This window comes from Lontra canadensis, unplaced genomic scaffold (assembly GCF_010015895.1).
Source record: "Lontra canadensis isolate GAN:19392208 unplaced genomic scaffold, GSC_riverotter_1.0 scaffold200, whole genome shotgun sequence".
NCBI lineage: Eukaryota > Metazoa > Chordata > Mammalia > Carnivora > Mustelidae > Lontra > Lontra canadensis.
In genome coordinates this window covers 1102800-1126637 of record NW_022631194.1, presented here as the reverse complement: position 1 = coordinate 1126637, position 23838 = coordinate 1102800, and the positions used below count along the sequence as shown (strand labels likewise).

Sequence of the window (23838 nt, the reverse complement as noted above, 5' to 3'; positions counted from 1 at the left end):
GACCCTAGGACCCCAAGACCATGACCTGAGCTGAAGGCAGAGGCTTAACCCACTGAGCCACCCAGGCACCCTACTTGAAAGTTGTTAAGAGAGTAGATCCTAGTAGTTCTCGTCACAAGGGGTAAAAAAGGTAGAAGATTTAGGCTTTTTGCCAGCTGTCAGAAATACGTATTCTTCTATGGCCATGGTTAAGGATGATAGAAAAATCAGGTGCCTGGATGGCTCAGTCAGTTAAGCATCTGTCTTTGGCTCAGGTTGTGATACCAGGGTCCTGGGGTTGAGTCCTACATTGGGGTCCTTCTCCATGGGGAGACTGCTTCTCTCTCTCTCTCTCTATTTCTCATGAACAAATGAAATAAAATCTTTGGAAAAAAATGATAGAAAAATCATGGAAGACATAACAGGAAAGAACCATTGAAGTGATCTAATATAATCATCTTTTTTTACAAACAACAAAACAAGAGACATCAAAGTTGAGGAACTTACTTGTCTGAAGTCACAAATTGATTAGGGGTAGAGCAAAGACTAGAACTCAAGTTTTTGTTCCCCATTTCAGTGTTCTTCCCTCTACACCAGAGTTAACTTCTTGGTTTCCTCAGTAATTTCCCAATAACTGCTTCATTAGGTGGTTTGTGATCACATGAAAATAATGCATTGGTGTGATGTGATGAGCAGTGAGTGTTGTATGCAACTGATAAATTGTTGAACACTACATGTGAGACTAAGGATATGTTAGCTAATTGAATTTAAAAATGCATTGGCAGGTACGTCAGAAAGTATAAAGGGGTTAAGCAGTAGCAGATAAGTTGTGGTGGACCCAGAGTTGTTTTAGGTTTCCATACCTGTCAGTTCCCCTCTCTGACTGGGAAAACACTTCCCCTCATTTGTTTTATTGCAATCAAATAGTATGAAGTGAAGGAATGAAAACATCCTGGCCAGTGGCTTCTAGGATCTGCAGCCAAAATATATAGAAAAAGGACCTTTCCATGGATGTATTTCAGGCACAGAGAAGACAAAAGAACAGAGTCTTTGTCTGGATAGGATAGATATATGGGCATATTAAAGCATTCTTTACACATAAGCACTGATTAATGAAGCCACATTATTCATTTACTTGACAAACAACTTCAAACACAAAGATACCCACAAAATTCCCTACCTTAAATTGAATATACTTTAGAAGATCAAATTCTTTGGCATACATCTTGAAATACTCGAGGACTTGGGAGTTGTGCATGAAGTTAGGATAATGATCTGGGATGGGATAGTCACTGAAGCACATCATCTCCTTAGATGTGTTGATGATCACCGATTTGTAAATACTGGCCCTTCCTTCTTCAGGATTTTCCTGCATTAAATAAGAAACATTCATAGCAACTTGAGAATTAACTTCATGACTTTTTAAAAAAGATTTTATTTATTCATTTGACAGACAGAGATCACAAGTAGGCAGAGAGGCAGGCAGAGAGAGTGGGGGTGGGGGATGAAGCAGGCTCCCTCCTGAGCAGGGAGCCCGATGTGGGGCTTGATTCCCTGGACCCTGGGATCACGACCTGAGCCGAAGGCAGAGGCTTTAACCCACTGAGCCACCCACGTGCCCCACTTCATGATTTTTTAACAGTCAGTAAATATTTGAAAAAGTTTTCTGAAAGAAATGCCAATTAAAACACACACACACCCCTCCACATCTCCCAGTATTTGTGCCCTTAGGTATTGTCTCTTCCCTTTGATTCTGAGTTGTCTTTGTGACTTGCTTTTGACCAGAAGTGTCCAGTTGGAATGATACTGAATAGCTTCCAATACAGTTCTAACTAGTCTTGCAGCTTCTGCCCTCTGTGTCTTAGAAAGCTCAATCTGGTAGAAGTCAGCAGATATGTAAAAAGTCCAGCTACCTTAAGTCACCAATCTGTGAGTAAGCCCAAGTCAGACATGTGAAGAGAATGTCTGGGATACAGAGATGTGTAGCCAGCCCCCAGAAATTTGATTTATGCCAACTAAAGTTCTAAACATGTGAACAAAGAGACCATAGCAGATATACAGTCTCAGCTGTCACCTAATTGCAATGACATCAGATTCCAAGTGAGAACTGTTTCCTTGAATAATAGTCTTACAAATTTTTATATATTTCAAAGCCTAGGTGAGTTTCAAGGGTTGTTGTACACTGGCAAGACTGCTCTCCAGGAAACACTGTACTAACTTCTATTCTGTCCAGCATATGTTCCCGTATTACCTCATTTTTATTCATTTAAAAGACTATTACTTGGTGTTAGCACAAACAGAAACTTAAGAAATGGGAACTTATGTTGGAGAGAGTGAAGTTAGTACAGTGTTTTCTGGAGAGCAACATGACAAGTATATGAAAACCCTTGAATCTTACTTAGCTTTTTAAGAAATATTCAGCATAGTAGACAAAGTTATGTTAAATGATGTTAATGATAGCATCACTTACAGAAAAGAAATAAGCTAAGTACCTGTAATATTGTGACTTTTATATCTCTCATATGCATTTGGTCTTTGTATGTATTTTGCATATATATGTGGACCTGCCTACAGTTCCTTACTCATAGCTCCCCAAACCCTTGGAATTTCCTAAGTGTTAAGAATGATAAAGATGGGGGCGCCTGGGTGGCTCAGTGGTTAAATCCTCTGCCTTCGGCTCAGGTCATGATCTCAGGGTCCTGGGATCGAGTCCCGCATTGAGCTCTCTGCTCAGCAGGGAGCCTGCCTCCTCCTCCTCTCTCTCTCTGCCTGCCTCTCTGCCTACTTGTGATCTGTCAAATAAATAAAAAAAAATCTTTAAAAAAAAGAAAAAAAATCTTAAAAAAAAAAAGAATGATAAAGATGTCTTTTGTTGTGTTAATGAGGTAGCTTTTGGAAACCACTTAAGGATAGGGGCTGATTGTCAAGGATAGGAGCCTGGGTGGCTCAAGTCAGTTAAGATTTCCACTCCTGATTTTGGCTCAGGGTTGTGAGATTGAGCCCCACATTGGACTCCCTGCTGAGTGGGTAGTCTGTTTGAGATTCTTTCTCTCCCTCTCCTGCTGCCTCCCCCACCAACCACGAACGCGCTCTCTCTCTCGTAAGAAAAAAAAGGGGGAGGCGCTTGGGTGGCTCAGTGGGTTAGGCCTCTGCCTTCAGCTCAGGTCATGATCTCAGGGTCCTCGGATCGAGTCCCGCATCGGGCTCTCTGTTCAGCAGTGGGACTGCTTCCCCCTCTCTGTCTACTTGTGATTTCTCTCTCTGTGTCTAATAAATAAATAAAATCTTAAAAAAAAAAAAAAGTTAAAAAGGAGCCAACCAAGTGATTACAGGGCTGGAAATTCCAGTCCCACCCCAAGTCCCACCACTGGCCTTTGGGGAGGGGAGAGAGGCTAGAAGTTGAATAAATTGTTGATGGTCATGATTTAATGATTTCATCCACTGTGCCTACAATGAAGCTTCCATAAAAACCCAAAATCATGGGGTTTAGGGAACTTCCAGGTTGGTGAAGCTGAGGAGATACGGGGAGAATAGAGTACTCAGAAAAAACACAAAAGCTCTGTGTCCTGTCCTCATACCTTGTCCTATGCATTTCTTCCATTCGGCTGTTTTGAGTTCTATCCTTTTATAGTAAACTGGTAACCTAATGAGTAAATGGGTTTCCTGAGTTCTGTGAGCCACTATAGCAAATTAATCAAACCCAAGGAGGGAGTCATGAGAACCTCTGATTTATAGCCAGTTGGTCAGAAGTATAAGTAAAAACCTGGATTTGTGACTGGTATCTGAAGTGGGGTACAAGTGGGTGGCCCTTTCACAACTTTAAAAGTACTTATTACTACATCTTCATTTGGAAAATTCCTATCATTCAAGAGTCACAACAAATGGTACTTCTTTGAAGAAGACTTTCCTGTTTTCCCCACAGAGTTAGACGTCCCATTCACCTCTAAGCTCTCAAAGGCAACTTAAACTTAACACTGTATTATTCTGCATATATATCTATGACTGTGACGTACCTGAGAATAGGATGTATATCAAGACAGTGCCTGATATATAGTAGATGTTCAATAAGTGCTTTGAAATGAATTAATGACTAAATTATGGAACATGAATTTGGAGACATCTAAACTATAATTTTCAAATCTAGGTTGGTAGGAACATTGAAAATGGCCTATAATATAACTTTTAGTAAAAAAAAAAATTTTTTTTAATTTTATTTATTTATTTGACAGGCAGAGATCACAAGTAGGCAGAGAGGCAGGGAGAGAGAGCGAGGAGGAAGCAGACTCCCTGCTGAGCAGAGAGCCTGATGCGGGGCTCGATCCCAGGACCCTGGGATCATGACCTGAGCCGAAGGCAGAGGCCCAACCCACTGAGCCACCCAGGTGCCCCAATAAATAAAATCTTAAAAAAAAAAAAATCAAGCTCTTCCAAACACCTTATTAGATCCCAGGTAGGGTTTACCACTGTGTCAACCCACTGCTTTTTTTTTTTAATGTTTTAAAATACTTCATTTATTTATTTGACAGAGAGAGAGAGTGCTCAAGAGAGAGAGCACACAAGCAGGGCGAGTGGAGGGAGAGGAAAAAGCAGGCTTCCCGCTGAGCAGAGAGCCAGATGCGGAGCTGATCCCATAACCCTAGGACTTGGGACCAATGACCTGAGCTGAAGGCAGCCACTTAAAGACTGAGCCATCCAGGCACACCAACCCACTGCTTTTTATAAAAGAGAGTGGGAACAAGCAATGTTGGGTCAGTGAGTGGAAAAAGAAGCTGCTGCACCAGGGTTTTTAATTTTCCTACCATCAATTAATACATTTGCCCTCTACAAATATACCTTGATTGTATTTCCTGCCTAAGCACATGACTCACACGTATGAACAGGAAGTTCATACAAGAAAAGAGAACAGAAGCAGTGTTGCTCTTCTGTTTTTTTGACAGATTCAGAATTCCATGCGACAGAAGCTCTCTTAGGACTGTTCTCAACCTTGTCTGCACATTGGAATAATCTGGGAAACTCTAAAAAAACACTAATCCCTGGTCCCTACTCCCAAAGACCCTGTTTTAATTGCTCCTTGTCTAATATGGAGACAAGGTTGAGATCTGCTGGGAAGAGGTGGTGTGCTGGCTCCAGAAAGCCCAGGGCACCAGAGTTCATCCCATCAACACATTCTTAGCTAAACTGCAAAATGCTTGAGGACAGTGACAGGAGTTTATCTTTATTTTGACATCATCTAACAAAGTCCGAAGACCAATATACTGTTACTGATTTTTTTTTTTTCCCCCAAAGATACCATGTCATCGTCATTTATCAACTGGGAAGCTGGGGAAAAGGTCTCCACACCAGCTGCACATTAGAAATAAGTAGTGGAAAGTTTTATTGGCATCACAGGCCAATAAAACCACAACTTCTGGATGGTCTGACATCATTATTTGTTAAAGTCCTCCAGGTGATTCTTTAAAGTACAGCCAGTGCTGAGAACCACTGCTTTCTACCTTCTAAGTGTTTATGCATTCATTCATTTGTCTTTTATTTTTTTGGAGGGGAGAGAGTTGATAAATGTAAGAATTTTTAAAAACCTATTCGTCTAAAGGTATTTATTACTGAATTTATATTTTATTTTGTTTTAATTTTATATTATATTGTATCCACTTGTTATCTTTTTTATATTACTGATTTATATTATGTATACTCTTTTTTTTTAAGATTTTATTTTTAAGTAATCTCTACACCCAACGTGGGGCTCAAACTTAAAACCCTGAGATCAAGTCACATGCTCTTTGACTGAGCCAGCCAGGTGCCTACATACACCCTTTAGAGCTTTGCTACTGGAAGTGTAGTTCTCAGATCAGCAGCATCGACATAACCAAGAGGTTTATCAGAAATGTAGAATCTTGGCAGTACTCCTAATTAATGAAATCAGAATGTACATTTTGGCAAAATCACCAGTGAATCATATGCACATTAAAGTTTGAGAAGCACTGCTTTGGTATGCTTTAAGGTTTTTAAAAATTCAGATGGACTAAAGAATCTTAAAAAAAAATTTCCAGCATTAACTGTTTGTTAAATCCTCAGCATTCATAAGGAATTTATCATTTTAAAGCTATTTCATTCATGAAGTAATATTAAAGAATGAAAAATCAAGATGATATGTTTCACATTAGCACCTAGTTTCCACCATCAGTCTGATCTATTGTTAGGAGGAGACTAAGAATTGACTGAAATTCATGTCTTGAAAACTTATAATTATTACTAGAAAGTATTCAGCAATAATAAGAAGGAGGCAAGTGGAGAGTAAATCATATACTCCTGCTTGGCAGGTGGAACAGAAAAAGAGGAAGGGAGATAGGAAAATGCAAGTGGTGGTATCTGAGAAAAGAATTATGGATGTATACTGAGTCTCTAGGACCTGTCACAAGAAAAGGAAAAAGGCAGTCCTGAGTCCTGTCTTATTGGACACCTGGCAGCAATGGAGGACTTCCAGAGTGCTTGGAACGATGCTATGTATGAAACCCCCAGTGAATTACAGAAGAGTTAGGGAAGTGGGGAAGAGCAGGACTCCAAATAACAAAGCAACCAGTGGGTGGTAGAGAAGTAGGTCTCAGAGGAAATTCTTGAGGAAAACAGCATCAACATGTAAAACATATTTAATCCAAAATTAATGGATGTTTATAATACCTCAGGATCCACAATTGTGTAACTGTGGAATGTACATGAGAACGAAGTTCTCTTGTTTCCACAAGTGTTTTAAGCAGCTCCTCAAGACATTTTGCTTTTCAAGGATTTATTTATAAAACATATATATTTGGCACCTACCATGTGCCAGACATCACACTTGGCTCTGGAAATATAATGGTGTGGGTGTGCACATGTGTATGTATGTATATATATATGTGTGTGTGTGTAAAATATATTACATACGATATATAATATAATGGACACAGATGTAGTCTGTCTTAACAGAAATCAGAGAGTTAAGACAAAATACAACTTCTTTAGTTTCAAGGAAGCAGTTCATATGGTGTTGAAATTTTGCCAAGTAGATACTCAGAAAAAAAATTCCAGGTTAAGTTTTTAACAGAGAACAAGTTTAAACCACTTTGCAGGTAGAAAAGCCCAGAAACCTGGTAAGCAGGTAGAATGGGGACCTGAATTTATTTCACTGCCTGATTAGTTATTGACGAGCCTGTCTAGGATGCTTACCAAAGATACCAGGGGCATGACCCCACTCCAGGCCTACTGAATAATAACAACAATGGCAATGTAGCACTTATTGTACACCTGGCATAGTTATTAGTGATTGACATTATTATCCATTCACTTAATCCCCACAATACTCTATGCAATGGGTGCTACTATTATCTCCTTCTCAAAGGTAAGAAAACAGGTACACTGAGGCCTAAGGTCACACTCCTAGTAGGACAGACCTAGGATTTGAACCCAGGCTGTGCACTTAACTTTTATACTATTTTGTGGAGGGATTTCAAAAGCATAATTTTCTATTAATTACAAACACTAGTTAACAGCCTTTTCTCAATTCATGCCTAAGACTGAGGCATGCCGGTTCTGCCAGGGGGTATTTATTCTAGGTCTGACTAAGGACTATTGTCAAATAGAGTTTGTTGGGGCACTTGGGTGGCTCAGTGGGTTAAGCCTCGGCCTTCAGCTCAGGTCATGATCTCAGGGTCATGGAATGGAGCCCCACATCGGACTCTCTGCTCACCAGGAAGCCTGCTTCCCCCTCTCTCTCTGCCTACTTGTGATCTCTCTCTCTCTCTCTGCCAAATAAATAAATAAATAAAATCTTTAAAAAAAGTTTGTTCCCCAAGACAGAGCCACGATGCAAAAGGACTACAGTGCTGTTCAACTAAATAATGTTATGAAGTCATTTATGTATGTATGTATGTATATATGTATGTATGTAGAGAGAGAGTGGAAGGGGCAGCGGGAGAGGGAGAGAGAATCTCAAGCAGACTCCATGCTGATCGTGGAGCCCAACTGGGGCCCAATCTCATGATGTGAGAACAGGACCTGAGCTGAAATCAAGAGTCAGACGCTCAACTGATTGAACCATCCGGGTACCCTGCTATGAAGCCAGTTTTAAGTAGCTGATCAAAATATTTGGATGAAATATGAAACACATCTGGACACCTTACTTCGATTCACTGGTTTAGAAAGTGAATTTAAAAGCAAACCCAATGAAAGCCTGCCACTTTGAAGATCAGTAAAGGAAGTTGATACTCTTTGGCATATAATTAGCTTAATTATCTTTTAAGTAGGTGACAACTAAACTTAGTAACAAGTTGCAGGGATGGATGTACATATTAATAACTCAACTTTAAAACTGAATAAAATGGAAGGGCAAGAAATACCAGGTGCAGGTGCCCTCTGCCCTCTTCTGAAGACAGGCCTTTGAACTAAATTTGATTTTTTTTTTAAAGATTTTATTTATTTATTTGACAGAGATCACAAGTAGGCAGAGAGGCAGGCAGAGAGAGAGGGGAAAGCAGGCTCCCCGCCGAGAGAGAGCCCGATGTGGGGCTCAATCCCAGGACCCTGAGACCATGACCCGAGCTGAAGGCAGAGGCTTAAACCACTGAGCCACCCAGGCGCCCCTAAATTTGATTTTGTAAGTGAAAGAAAAGTTCAGAGTAAAGAAGGCAGCCAGAATTTATATTCTATTTGAGGACTAGGATTACTAGAGAATTATTTAAATTGAACTGGAATTCAAAGAGAGGAAAGAAAGAAAGGAAGGGAGGGGGGAGAGAGGCATAGAGAGAGAGAAAGAAAGAAAGGAGAGAGAGGAAAGGAAAAAAAAGGAAAGAAAAAGAAGACTATAAGGTCAGAGAGGACTGAAAAGGGGATCCCTGGAAGGAATTGTAAGCAAGTATTCTAGATCACTTACAACCACTCTTAAATTTCCTACTTTATATTTTCTAATGTTTGTTGTCTTGTTACACTCCACCCCTGCCCCAAGATTGTTTACCCTCTTTCAGATAGCAGCAAAACTCATTAAATGAAAATGATCTCCATACCATTTTCATTTTCATAGGCAAACAACTGATACCTATGTCCTATTTTGCTGCTAGCCTGCAGGGGTGGGGTGGGAAAGAACCTGAATAGTACTTGAGGGATGGCTGCTGAGAAGAGGGCAGCAAGCTGAATTCTAGCAAGTTTAATCACTTAATCATAAAGCCCATCATATTTTGCAATACAACATGAAATATCTTATTATTGGAGGAGGCCATCAAGAGGACATGACCACCGGTTGACTGGCAAGCTGGACTCAGGCAATTGGAGCTTCTTACCCTTTCCCCTGGACTTGGGCAAATCTCCACTGGTGAATTCTGCCTCTGGGTAATCAAACCAGCGCTGAGGGGAAACATCAACTGGGAACCAGTTAGCCTGTCATCCCTGTAGAGTGGTAACTGTCAATATAAATTGCCTGGGGGGCATAATAGGAAATAGGATAAGCAACCCACACTACGCTGAGTGGCCAGTAAAAGAGTCACATCACTCATGGTGGATGACAGCACATTACCAAGAACTGAACAAGGTCATCCCTCCCCATCCATGCAGCTGTGCCCAACATTGCCACCATCTTAGATAACTTGGTCAGAGTACCATGCTGTGCTGGACTTAGCAAATGCCTTTTGTCTGTACACCTCTGACCGATGAGTCACAAGACCAGTTTGCATTTACATGGGAGAGGCAACAATGGGTCCTTTGACTGATTCCCCAAGGTGCCCTTCATAGCCCCACCATATGTCATGGGATGGTAGCCTGAGACCTGTCCTGTTTTCTTCCCCCACATCACTAAAACGGATCCATTACATTGATGATATAATGTTAACATGGGGTAGGGGGCGCCTGTGTGACTCCGTCATTAAGCATCTGCCTTGGGCTTAGGTCATCATCCCAGGGTCCTGGGACTGAGCCCCACATCGGGCTCCCTGCTCAGCAGGAAGCCTGCCTCTCCCTCTTCCACTTCCCCTGCTTGTATTCCCTCTCTCACGGTCTCTCTCTCTGTGTCAAATAAATAATCTTTAAAAAAAAGAATGTTAACATGGGAAGATTTGCCTCTGCTGGAGGCCTGGAGGCTCTGCTGGAGCATATGTGAGAAAGAGGATGGGCAGTGAACCCACAAAAAATTCAGGGTCAAGGCTCTGCCATAAAGTTTTTGGGAGCTGTCTGGTCAGATGAGACTTGTGTTTTCCCAGAAGCTGTGGTTGATAAGGCGTAAGCCTACCCAGCCCCTAATATTGTGAACGAGATGCCTTTGTAAAGATTGGGGACTTTGGAGGACTTTTATTGCCCACCTGGCACAGTGCCCCCATTCCTTATAGCACCTGGTAAAGAAGGGACCTGTGGGACTGGGGAAGAGAGCAGCAAACTGCCTTTGAAAAAGCCAAAATACTAGTAAAGCAGGTTATAGTTCTGGACATCTCCCAAGCAGGACTACCATTTGAATTAGATGTGTCTGTGATTCTGGAATATATGGGCTAGGCACTAGCAAAAGTAAGAGAAGGAGAGAGTACTCCCAGGATTTTGGTCTCAGCTCTGGAAGAGAGCAAAAACCTATCTACTCCCATAGAGCAATAGCTCCTATCAGTGTAAAAGGACCCCTCCAGGTTAAGCCTGTCCCTACGGAAGAGTGCATTGTGGCAGAACTTCCCTGCCCATCAAGGGTTGGGATGAGAATACATTCCATTGACTCCACTCTGCCATGGCTCAGATTGCCACTGTGATTCAGTGACATGCCTATTTGCAGCAGAGGAGCACCCTATCCACCAGCCTACTAGAAATGCAGGTGCCACTAGGACCTGGGGAGGAGGGAGATCCTCCAGATGCCCCTTCCCCTATACCTGTTGTGTCCCTATAGCCCGTAGGGAGGGAGTGGGGAAATTCTAGGGGTGGTCCCATTTCAAAGGTCATGATGTGCAAGACTGGCCAAAAGTCATGACAGTGAATGGAGGGCCCAGCTCTCCTAGAATCCCCAAGCAGCAGGGTTGGTAGAAAGGAAAAATGGAATATTAATGGAGCAGATGAAATTACTAACAGGTAAACCATTTTCGCCATGTAGTCTAAAGTACTGTCCCAGACTTTAACACATTTGTGTGATCAACCAGTAACTCCTATTACCACATATGCCAGACCGGGGATCCCTGCTAAGGCACTGTAAAGGTGTGGAAGTTGCAGAACCCAGCCATTGCCCCAACTCTTACCAACATCAGCATGCTGGGCTGCTAAAAATACCAAATCCTGAGAAAGGCATGATCAGTCAGCTAATACATCACCTTTACTAAATCACATGAGAACGTAAGTGAATACCATGAGTGATCCAACCCCCAGCTAGGGATCAATTGTTGGGAGCCTGGGGTTCTTGGTGGAAAAACATTGTTTTGGGAATCATTACCTTAATCTGTGTTTTCTTTTGCATGTGCCTATACTGTTGCTGTGGTATCTGCCTCCCATGCAGACAGACAGACACCAAATGGGCCACCTCCATGATAGCAAACCCCCTCGCTGACTGCTCAGGAGACACTGTAGAAGGGGTGAGGTGTGACATTGCAAAAGCTGGTCAGGAGAGGTGGCATGTTAGGAGGAGGTCATCAGGATGTGACCACATGTTGACCCAGGAGCTAGACCCTTAGAGACTTCTTGGAATGTACATTCTGCTTGCCTTACTAGTGATGCGGTGTTGAGACCATGTGCATGGTAATGATTGAATCCAGTCAGAGCCTCTATATGAACTTTTAACACATGGCAGGTGTGGAGATGTACTTATCTTGCTGCTGCCCAGGACAAGCCTCATATGTAAGCTCCCTTGCTTATTTACACCAGTCACAGGCCAACCTGGAGGGGCCTGCCTCTTTCTTGGGTTTCTCTCTGCCTTCCATGAAGGGGACCAGTTTCAGATTACACCTGGGATGCTCCTGAGGTTGCAAACTAACACTCCTGCTGGGCACCAGGAGACTTACCTGGAACCTCCAGAGCCCTCCAATGTCATCAGTCCTTTCAAAGCAGACTGGCTCCAAGCCTTCTTCCAGGCAGCACTTGATAGAGGAGAGGCCACTCACACCTCCCCCAATCACAGCAATTCTTTTCTTGGTCATGGTCTCCAGATATCTTTATCAGGCTAAATCAATGTAACCTGTCCAAAAACAAAAAGAAAAAAAAAAAAAAGATGACAAAACACAGAAAGCACACATCAGCTAACACATTTCAGGGAGGAAAGATCTTGGCCTTGGCATCCTCCAAATAAATGCTGCGATAGCAGGTGCTTTAGGAGAAGCCAGGAAATAGGAAATTGCTAGGACATAGGAAATTGCTAGGAGGGGATATGGGAACCCCGCCTCCGCAAGACCCGAACCAGAGAGCCAAGTCGTGGTAGCCTATCTCACTGCCTTTCCTGCAGCACCTGGCGGATCCTTCAGCTGCCATCCAGAGGCTGCTCTGCACTTCTGGCTGTGGTGGAAGAAATATAAAGCAACAAAGTGCAAACAGCAACAGCCAATGGGGAGGAGCTATTCCTCTCCACCTCCTTTCAGACCAAGCCCTGTTGCTCCCTCGGCACCCTCTCCCTCCTCCCGTAGAGAATAGTACTTTGGCCAAACCTGCTTTGGGCGGAAAAAAAAAAAAAAAAAAAGTCCTCCAACCTCTGTTTTTGGATTGCAGTTGCCCCGAGGCTCAACTACGGTCTCTGGAGTCCGAGCAGCCCCACGTTTCCATGCCCCGCCGCCCACCCCCATCCACGTTTAACTTCCTGGTATCCGCCTTAAAGTGACAAACTTCTCCTGGTGAAGGGACACTAGCAACAACCTCAAAGCAAGTCTTGCTCTAAAAGCTTCGGCGAAGAACACTTAACCTTTCAGGATGTTTAAAACAGATCCCCTCACCCTCATCCTCCTCCCCACCCCACTCCCACCTCACAGGTTGTTCTCTGGTTCCAGGTTGCTCTTAGAAATTGACTTGAAATACCCCTGTACTAAACTGGCCGCTGGGGTTCAGTGAGAAAAGGATTACGTTTCCTACTTAGAGGAGTTTATAGTTTAGCAGAGAGGACCAAACACAAACATTTCAATAAAATAGAAGGACTTTTAAGTGTTTTCTCGGGGCGCCTGGGCGGCTCTGGTGATTCAGCGTGGGTGGGGAGATTCAGCACTGCCTAGGACTCCCGTTCAGGGAGTTGGCTTCTCTCCCAACCCCCTATGCTCCTCCGGGCTTGCTGTCTTCCTCTTTTCTCTCTGTCAAATAAATCTTTTTTTAAAGTGCTTCCTCTCACACAGTTACCTAAGTAATTAAAAACACAAAATACCCACTTTTAAAATAGAACTTAGGGGGCTCCCGGGTGGCTCAGTGGGTTAAAGCCTCTGCCTTTGGCTCAAGTCATGACCCCAGGGTCCTGGGATCCAGCCCCACATCAGGCTCTCAGCTCAGCAGGGAGCCTGCTTCCTTCCTTCTCTCTCTCTGCCTGCCTTTCTGCCTACTTGTGATCTGTCTGTCAAATAAATAAATAAAATCTTAAAAAAAAAATAGAACTTAGTCATAAAATCCTGCAGAAGAGACCAGTGTAGTTGGATATCACACACGAGTCAGAATCAGGGCCCATCCAACCCACCAGTCTGTTTTGACACGTGTGAGGGGTTTGTGGAGAACAACACAGTGGCTTTGTTTGTCTTCTACCTACTTCCTTAGTCAACTTGGCTCAAGATGGTTTGACGCCAGTAATGTAAATCCTCAGTTTGGACTTGCTGGCCTCACCTTAAAGTATCCTTCATGGGCCAATAACAACCATTTCTAAAGGGTTCACCTTGTACCTTCAAAAAATCTGATGGGAATGAACCCATATATTCTCTCAGCAACCCCATGAGGCAACTACACTCATCACCCCCATTTTCCCAGTAAGTGAAAAGGCAAGGTGCAAACAAGGCAGTTTAATTTATAAATGAGTTATTCATAAATTGGATAATTTTGAATGCACTAGAGATGACTAGATACAGAAAAACAGGTGAGTACTTTTATAAATTGAATACTAATCTCTCCCTTACTGAATCAATTTCATGATTTCAGAACACTGCAAGAATTACTTTTAAAACGATATTTTATAGACTTTTTTAAAGTTATGATCTGAGCTGAAGGCAGTAACTTAGCTGACTGAGCCACCCAGGTGCCCCTGTTTCATGTTGTTTCTAAATTACTTGTAAAATGTTTGTTTAAAATGTTTTAAAACTTGATTCATATTTTCTCATCAAGTCTAACTGCTAATTTGCAAGTGAGCCAAATTCTTCATTGGGCTATAACAATTCTTCGCTATATATATATGACAATATATGCAAACTAATGTACAGGTTCGACACAATTATTCACTCATGCTATAGGGAAAGAGCAGTAACACAAATGACAGATACAGTAGATAACAGTGAGTAATTCCAACAGCTTTTGGAAGGAGTGTGTGTGTGTGTTTGTGTGTGCATGTGCATACATATGTAATCATACAGAGGAATTTCTGCAAAGGTCTAACCCAGGAGGAGCTTTTGAACAGTATAGCCTCGCCTCTACTCAGATCTTCTCCCATGTCCTATTCCTTTCTGTGAAGTCTGCATTTTACATTTTATATTCATTAAATAAATATTGCCCTTTGGAGGCCACTTCTTTTCAGATGGCAGCTCTGAAAGATAGAACGAGCTTAGCTTAGATCTTATTTGAAGAACTGCCAAGGAAAGCTGCCCAATAAGCACAGGACTGGGACATAAATTTTCACTTTCTTAATTCACTTCTCTTTTCATGAGAAGTTTTAAATTTTGATGAAATCAGTTTATTAGTTTTTCTTTTCTGATTAGTACTTTTTGCTCCTGTTTAAGAAATCTTTGCACATCCCAAGCTCATACAGCCTCCTGTGTTTCCAGCTAGAAGATTTACAATTTTAGATTTTAGATTTAAATCTATTATCCATTTTAAATTAATACGAATGGTATAAATGTAAGGGTCAAGGTGAATTTTTTTTTTTCCTATCTGGATATTATGTTCTTCCAGCAGCATTTGTTCTAAGACCTTTCTTTCCCCTTGAATTTCATTGCTGTCTTTGTCATTGATCATATATGGGTGAACCTATATCTGGACTCTCTTTTGTTTAACTGATCTATTTGTTTATCCTTACACCTATACCATATTGTATTAATTACTTTAACTTGAAATTTGAAAACTGGTTATATATATGTATATATATATATACCTTCCATCTTTGTGCTTATTTTAAAGATGATTTTGACTATTCTGGTTTTTTTCAATTCCATTACATTTTAAAATTAACTTTCTATCAAAAGAGCCTCCTGGGGCTTTGATGAGGATTACATTGAAGGTATAGACCAACTTGGGGAGAACAGACATCCTAACAATTGAATCTTCTAATATGTAAAATAGACTATTTTTCCTTTTCATAGGTCTTCTTTGATTTCTCTCTGTGTTGTTTCATATTTTCAGTGTGGAATCTTGCACATTTTATTTAGTCCTGTGTATTTTATTTTTAAAGTCCTACTGTAAATGGTGTTGTTTTTACATTTTCATTTTTCATTTGTTTTTTGCAAGTCTGAAGAAATACAGTTAATATTTGTGTATTGACTTTGTATCACATGGCTTTGCTAAATTCACTTAATAATTCCAGTAGTTTGTAGATTCCTTGGATAGTCTATGCATACAATCATGTCCATTTATGAATAACATGTTACTGTTTTCTTTCCAATTTTTTATTTTTTATTTTTTTTCTCTCTTCATTGCTCTGGGTAGGGCCTCTAATATAGTGCTGAATAGAGTGGTGATAATAGACATCCTTGTCTTGTTATGGAGGAATATTCACTATTTTATCATTAAGTGTGATGTGATTTGTATGTTTTAGGTAAATAATCTTACCAAATTGGGGAAGCTTCCCTCTATTCTTAGTTAGCTAAGAATTTTTATTATGAATGGGGTTGAATTTTATAAAATACTTTTTCTGTGTCTATTAAGATGATCCTATTGTTAAAATTATATTGATTGATTTTTTAATTTAAATTTTATTTTTTTAAAAGACTTTATTTGAGAGAGAGAATGAGCCGGGGGAAGGGGCAGAGGGAGAAGGAGAAGCAGACTCCCTGCCGAGCAGTGAACCCAATGTGGGACTTGATCCCAGGATCCTGGGATCATGACCCTATCCAAAGGCAGACACTTAACCAGCTGAGCCACCCAGGTGCCCCTCGAATGATTTTTTTAAATCATTTGTTAAGCAAACTATCTGTTTCTAGAATAAACTCACATAACCACGATGTGGATAGTTCTTTTTTTTTTTTTTAATATTTTTGAAGCCTGATGCAGGGCTCAATCCCAGGACCCTGAGATCATGACCCAAGCTGAAGGCAGATGCTTAACCAACTGGGCCATCCAGGTAGGTGTCCCTGTATAGTTTTTATATGAGATTGTATTTGATTTGTTAAAATTTCACTTGAAATTTTTTTCATCTATATTTTCAAGGGATATCACTCTAATTTTTTTTTTCTTGTAATGTCTTTGATAGGTTTTGGTGTCAAGGTTATGCTGTCTGTCTGAAAGATTTTGTTTAGAATTGTTGATCTTTTTCCTTAAAAGTTTGGCAGCATTTACCAGTGTAACCATCTGGATTGGGTATTTTGATTGTTGGAATGTTTTATTTTTTTATTTTTTTTTTTAAGATTTTATTTATTTCCTTGACAGAGACAGATCACAAGTAGGCAGAGAGGAAAGCAGAGAGAGGAGGAAGCAGGCTCCCCGCTGAGCAGAGAGCCCGATGTGGGACTCGATCCCAGGACCCTGAGATCATGACCCGAGCTGAAGGCAGAGGCTTTAACCCACTGAGCCACCCAGGCGCCCTGTTGGAATGTTTTAAATTATGGGCTTAATTGCATTAGAAGATAAAGGATTATTCAAAATTTTTCTCTTCTTGTGCCCTTTTCTGTAAGTTGTGCTTTTCTAAAAAGTTGCCCATTTCATCTAGATTGTCAGATGTATTGGCATAAAGTTATTCATGACATCCTCTTTTTTTTTTTTTTTTTTTTTTTAAAGAGAGAGAATGACTGATTGTGTGCATGGGAGGGAAAGGGAGGGAGAATCTTAAGTAGAATCCATGCCTAGCACGGGGGTGACACACAGAGCTTACACAGGTCTTGATCTCATGACCCTGAGATCAAGACCTGAGCCAAATCAAGAGTTGGACCCTTAACCAACTGAGCCATGCAGGCGCCCCCCTCCATTATTCTTTTAAAGTATGTAGCATCTAGATTGATGTTGCCTCTGTCATTCCTAATATTAGTTATTTGTTTTTCTCATTCTTCTTTTTCCTTGATCAGTTATGCCGATTTTATTAATCTTTTAAAAAAAACTGTCTTTTGGCTCCATTGACATCCCCTGTTTTATATCTCTTTTCTATTGCATTAATTTCTGATTTTGTGTTTATTATTCCTTCTTTCTACATTTGCTCTTTTTTTAGCTTGTAGAAATATTTATTTAATCCCTCAAATCTCCATTGAGAACTACTATAGCTGCATCACAGAAATTTTCAAATGTGGTATTTTCATTAGTGTTCCTTTCAAAATATTTTCAAACTTCTATTGTAATTTCATTTTTGATGAATGGATTATTTAGAAGTTACTTAATTTTCAAATAATTTGGGATTTTCTAAATGTTTTGTTGTTGATTTCTAGTTTAATTTTGTTGTCAGAGAATATAATTTGTATAATTTTAATCCTTAGGAACTGATTACTAGTTTTATTGCTTAGCATATGGGATATTGTGTTCAATGTTTCATATACATTTGAAAAGACTGTGTACCCTGTAGTTAAGTATATAGTGTCCTGCAAGTGTCCATTAGATTATGTTGCTTAATATTGTTGCTCAAATGTTCTATATCATTACCAATGTTTTGTTTGTTCTGTTAATTATTGAGGAGGTATGTTAAAATCTTTACATATAATTCTAAATTTGTCTTTCCCATACAGTTCTGTCAATTTTTGCTTCATAAATTTTGAAGTTATATTATTAGGTGCATACACATTTAGGATTATGTCTTCTTCCAATGGAATTTATCTTTTTTTAAAATTTAATTTAATTTTTTCAGTGTTCCAAGAGTCATTGTTTATGCACCACACCCAGTGCTCCATGCAATATGTGCCCTCCTTCATACCCACCTCCAGGCTCACCCATCTTCCTCCAACCCCCGCCCCGCCATCCCCTTCCCCTCTAAGCCCTCAGTTTGTTTCTCAGAGCCCACAGTCTCTCATGATTCATCTCCCCCTCCGATTTCCCCCAATTCAGTTTTCTTTTCCTTCTCCCAATATCCTCCATGCTATTCCTTATGCTCCACAAGTAAGTGAAACCATATGATAATTGACTGTCTCTGCTTGACTTATTTTGCTCAGCATAATCTCCTCCAGTCCTGTCCATGTTGATACAAAAGTTGGGTATTCATCCTTTCTGCTGGCTGCTGGAATTGATCTTCTAATTATTATAAATTTCCTTCTTATTTCTTTCACTTCTTCCTTAAAATTTACTTTGACAGTTATTAATATAACCACATCAATTTTCACATGGTTCCTGTTTGCAAGGAATATATTTTCTCATTATTTTATTTCTAATTACTTATATTTAAATCAACGACTTCTATTTAAAGTGTGTTTTTTGGGGCGCCTGGGTGGCTCAGTGGGTTAAAGCCTCTGCCTTCGGCTCAGGTCATGATCCCAGGGTCCTGGGATGGAGCCCCAAATCGGATTCTCTGCTCAGCAGGGAGCTTGCTTCCTCCTCTCTATCTGCCTGCCTCTCTGCCTACTTGTGATCTCTGTCTGTCAAATAAATAAGTAAAATCTTTAAAAAACAAATAAATAAATGAAGTGTGTTTTTTATAGGCAGGATACTGTTGGGTCTTTTTTTTTTTTTTTAATAGCCTGACGGTCTTTTTCTTTTTTTTTTTTTTAAGATTTATTTATTTTATTTTAAGTAAGCTCTCCACCCAATGTGGGGCTTAAACCCATGACCCCAAGATCAAGAGCTGCATGCTCTACCAACTAAGCAAGTCAGGTTCCCCAATAATCTTTTTCTTTTAAAGATTAATTAGTCCTTTTAAATTTATTGTGATTACTGATACGGTTATTGAAAATTGATTTATTTTTAAATTTTACATCTCTTCTTTGTTTGTTCCTCCTTTCCTGCTTTCCTTCAGTTTAATCAAGTTATGTTTTAAGTCTTCATTTTTCCTTTTATTATCTTTTTATATCCATTTCTTTTTTTTTTAAGATTTTATTTATTTATTTATTTGACAGACAGAGATCACAAGTAGGCAAAGAGGCAGGCAGAGAGAGAGGTGAAAGCAGGCTCCCTGCTGAGCAGAGAGCCCGATGCGGGTCTTGATCCCAGGACCCCGGGATCATGTCCTGAGCCGAAGGCAGAGGCTTTAACCCACTGAGCCACCCAGGTGCCCCTTTAAATCCATTTCTTATATTTTTAATGCTTATTCTAATGATTATAATATGCATCTTTACTTTATTACTATCTTGAATTATTATTTAACCCTCTACAATGTAAGTCTTACAACAGTATATGTAATTTTACCTCCCCTGAATTTTGTATTATTGTTATATGTTTTACTTCAACATTTTTTTTAAGATTTTATTTTTATTTATTTATTAATTTTTTGACAGACAGAGATCACAAGTAGACAGAGAGGCAGGCAGAGAGAGAGGAAGGGAAGCAGGCTCCCTGCTGAACAGAGAGCCCGAGGTGGGGCTCAATCCCAGGACTCTGGGATCATGACCTGAGCCAAAGGCAGAGGCTTTAACCCACTGAGACACCCAGGCACCCATTACTTCAAATCTTATGAATCCCATAATACATTGACAGTATTGTTGTTTTACATGGGAGATAGTCTTTTAAAAAGAGTTTGAAATGAAAATTTTAAAAATACCATTTATATCATGTTAAAATATCAAATTACTGGCAGTAACCTGAACAAAAGATGTACAGGATCTCTAGGCATAAAGTGGGGAAAGATACTGGAAAAAATGCAAGAACCCTAAATTAATGGAGTGAGATACCATGTATATGAGTCATAAGAGTAAATATTGTAAAATGTCCATTTACTGCAATTTGGTCTTCAAATTCCATGCAATGCCAATCAATATCTCAACATGTAGGAGAGTTTATGTGTGTGTGTGCACATGTGTGTGAGGCTAATTTTAAAATCTTAGCTGTGACACCCAAAAAAGAACAAGGCTGGGACGCCTGGGTGGCTCAGTTGGTTAAGCCTCTGCCTTTGGCTCAGGTCATGATCCCAGCGTCCTGGGATCGAGTCCCACATCGGGCTCCTTGCTCCTCAGGGAGCCTGCTTCTCCCTCTGCCTCTGCCTGCCATTTTGTCTGCCTGTGCTCGCTCTCTCTCCCCCTCTCTCTGACAAATAAATAAATAAAATCTTAAAAAAAAAAAAAAAAAGAAAAAGTCTTGCCAAAAAAGATGTGCAGATGGCAAAGAAGCCTTTTCACGGATTGAAATAACTTATTATATATTAAATATTATATATTTATATATTAGAACAATCTCAGCAAGCACATTTAAATCTTTAGTTCATGCACTAGATCACCTCACAACCACTTGCATTCCAGTGGCCAAAGCAAGTTAATACAGAGTTAGCCTGTTGGAAGGCACTGTAGTCACATGGGTAGAAGCATAGATGTATAATCATTTTATAGGATATGAATAGTCACTTATGGGGAGAAAGTGAACAGTTGAGAACAGTAATACAGTCTATCAAAGCTGTCTATCCATAACCCCACCACTGGGTAGATAGCCCACATTCTATATATGTATATGTATGCGTGGGTCTGTTTACTTTTAGAACCCGAATCTGTGGGCCACGCTTATGAGGAAAACACTCTGGAACATTTTTTAGTGGATTCCCCAAGCGAATGAGGTTATGGTGGAACCTCAACAATGAGGGACAATTCCTAATTTCTTGAGTCTCCATCAGTGAGATGTAGAAAACTTGGGTGATCACCAAGTTCATTCCCAACTTAAGTTTTCTGGTCCTTCACAATGCCCTGGACATTAAAATTTGTGTTTAGTTCCTTATAAAAAATGATTTCATTTAATTTTCACAACATCATTATAGAGTAGCTGTTATTACATTCATTATAAATTATTATGTACCCTAGGCCTTCCAGGAGCACTCTCTGATTGTTAAAGCTCTGATTATGAAGATTAATTTTATTTGCCAATTTTGAGCAGTTTTGGGGAATGGAAGTGGGAGAACTCCCTTGCATCAAAGTTACAACAATGCCTCAGGAACACAGATATGAGTGCAACACTTGTGCTCATTTTTTAAACCTAAGACCCAGGCTTTATGGGGTTAGGGTACAACATGGCTTTGGGCCAAGAGCAAGAGAGAATTCTCAGGATTATAGCCTCTAGTAGCAAGATCACATTGTCAAAAGGTATTTTTCAAAAAGATTTTATTTATTTATTTTAGAGAGAGAGAACATGCGCAAGCAAGGGCCAGGACAGAGGGAGAGGAGAGAATTTCAAGACAACTCTGACTAAGCACATGGAGCCTGATCCAGAGCTCCATTGCACAACCCTGAGATCATGACCTGAGCCAAAATGAAGAGTCAGCTGCTTAAATAACTGAGCCACTCATTCACCCTTATCAAAAGATATTTTATTGTACCCTGAGTCATGAGAAACATTTGCTTCGTGGTTGTTATGGAGATGTCCTTCTCCTTCTGTGGAAATATGTCACACAACTTAAATTCCAGAATTGGCAAACTCAAAAGCCTTCTGTGATTAGCTGCGTGGATTCCACAACAATATACTTTTAGATGAAAGAAAAGAATGTGAAACTGCATATTGTTAATTTAATGGCAAGGCATGATAGTCAAAATATATCCAAACAAAAAGGAGAGAACACAGCCCTATAATCCAAAGGACCTGTGGGCAAATTTTGATTTGTGGTCAGTTTACAATCTTTGTACTTTGTCCTCAGAGATTTATTTGATATTTTTCCAGTATTATGCCCTTAGTATTAAAGAGTGGTGGCAACTTTCTAAACTGACTTGGCAAGAGTCCTGTAAACCAGACTGACTTGTTGATACACTTCAAAGTTCGCTCTCTATAGCACATTTCCCCTGAATTTCTAGGTTTTAGATTTATTATGTGTTATTTGATGTAAAAGATGTATAATAATATCAAAAGTCAAAATGAAATTTTCTCCTTTCCTGAAGGAAAGAAAACTCTTCTTTCATCTCTGTAGAATGATCTTTCCATTTGAGGGCCCTGACCTCAGCCTAACCTGAGCCCAAAGGTCTAAGTCCATGTACCTAAGAAGAGGTTTGTACAAATTTTCATCCATGGTCACAGCTCTTATTCAGGCTCCATAACTGAGTTACCGGATGCTGCCAGCTGGTATCCTGCTGTTACCCAACAGGGACGTAATGGCCAACAAACAACTTGTTTGCTAACCCGGGCATGATCATGCTTGTTTTCTTAGGGTGGGCAGATAGTAAGACTCATTGCTAGCGTGATCTGGTTACCATTAATCTTACTAGTTGTTATTGCCAGAGGATTTACCTTCTCTGTAGAGGAATAAAACAAATAATTAATATGAAACCATTGGTCATAACCTGAGCAATGAATTATAAAGGAGTTGGGGTTAGATTTTATTCTGGCAGTTAGCAGTGACTTCCTAGAAAACATTGTAGCCTAAGTTTTCCCATCTAGGAAATATCTTCTCTGTGCTTCAGGTTTATAACAATCATGGCTCCTGGACTTTAGAATCGTTCTATGGGCACTTCATTCAAACATGCAGCAGTACTATTTATTGAGTGAATATATGTGCCAGGCACTGTTCTAGGTACGGATGCAACAATCCTTAAAGTGAAATCCTTATCTTCCCTTCCTCAAACTGACAGTTGTCTCCTATATTATCTATCTCAGTGCTGGCATCAACATCCACCTAGTTATCCAAGGCAGAACCCCCTGGAGTCCATATCAACATTTTTTTCTTCCTCAGCTCTCTATCCAATCAGTGACCAAGTCCCCTCCAGTGTCCCCTCACCAATCTAAAGAATCTATTATTCCTTTGCTAACGTTGCCTCGGTGTCTTTGCCCTGTGGTCTGTGAAATGTCCCCCAATAATGGGTCCGTGATTAAAGGAGCGAGACTGATACAAAGCAAAGATCAAGCAAAGTTTTATTTCGCGCCAAGCATCAAGAATCAAACGCACCAGCCAGGGCCCGCCTCTTACAGAGAGGGCAACCCCTCTCTGCTTTGCAGACTAGCTTTTAAGGGCAAAGGACATGTGGTTGGGCCTGGCCACGCACAGGTGGCCAATGAAATTGTAACACACAGAGAAAGCTGCACAGTCATGCTAGGTCACACATAAGTGACCAATTGAATTACAATTTACCCTAGTAGATATTTGAACTAGCCTATCACCTTGGTCAGAATTGACACCTAAAAGGCACCCGGAGGGCGGGGCCCATACTTCTTGGTAACTAGGGAGACAGTATACAACCCCCCACTGATTGGATGTCTCCACCTGGCCTGACCCACCCTTGTATTTGGGCTTTGTTACCGGGGACTGATTTCCCGGACTTATTTTTAGTAAGTCCCCTGGGGAAAGGGGGGCAGGGACAGTTTAAGTTTTACTGCATAAACAACAAAATGACTGTTTAATCCAAGATGGAATCACTCTGGCTAAATAGGCCCTTACAGTCTGTCTTGAGCAATCTTCTTCCTGACTTCACACAGCTGGCTTCTCATCATTCAGACCTTCTTCTTGATGACATGTTCTTCAATCCACCATATTCAGAG

At 40.3% G+C, this 23838-nt stretch overlaps 2 protein-coding genes across 5 annotated transcripts in view; one reads left to right on the top strand and one right to left on the bottom strand.

Moving 5' to 3' along the window:
• FMO5 (flavin containing dimethylaniline monoxygenase 5) overlaps nucleotides 1–12687 on the bottom strand; it is a 29311-nt gene extending 16624 nt beyond the window's left edge. Inside the window, exons 1-3 of one of the 4 annotated variants that reach the window (XM_032848122.1) lie at nucleotides 12636–12687; nucleotides 11958–12130; nucleotides 1160–1348 (exon numbers count right to left, since the gene is read on the bottom strand). In XM_032848122.1, coding sequence (XP_032704013.1) covers nucleotides 1160–1348; nucleotides 11958–12092 — 324 coding nt within the window. In that variant the 5' untranslated portion in view covers nucleotides 12093–12130; nucleotides 12636–12687. Of the gene's footprint in view, nucleotides 1–1159; nucleotides 1349–11957; nucleotides 12131–12397; nucleotides 12485–12635 lie in introns of those variants that run through there. The other 3 variants (XM_032848123.1, XM_032848121.1, XM_032848124.1) reach the window with 3 other exon arrangements.
• The window catches only part of CHD1L (chromodomain helicase DNA binding protein 1 like), a 129754-nt gene that overhangs the window by 30942 nt on the left and 74974 nt on the right, over nucleotides 1–23838 (top strand). The gene's annotated exons all lie outside the window — the stretch shown is intronic.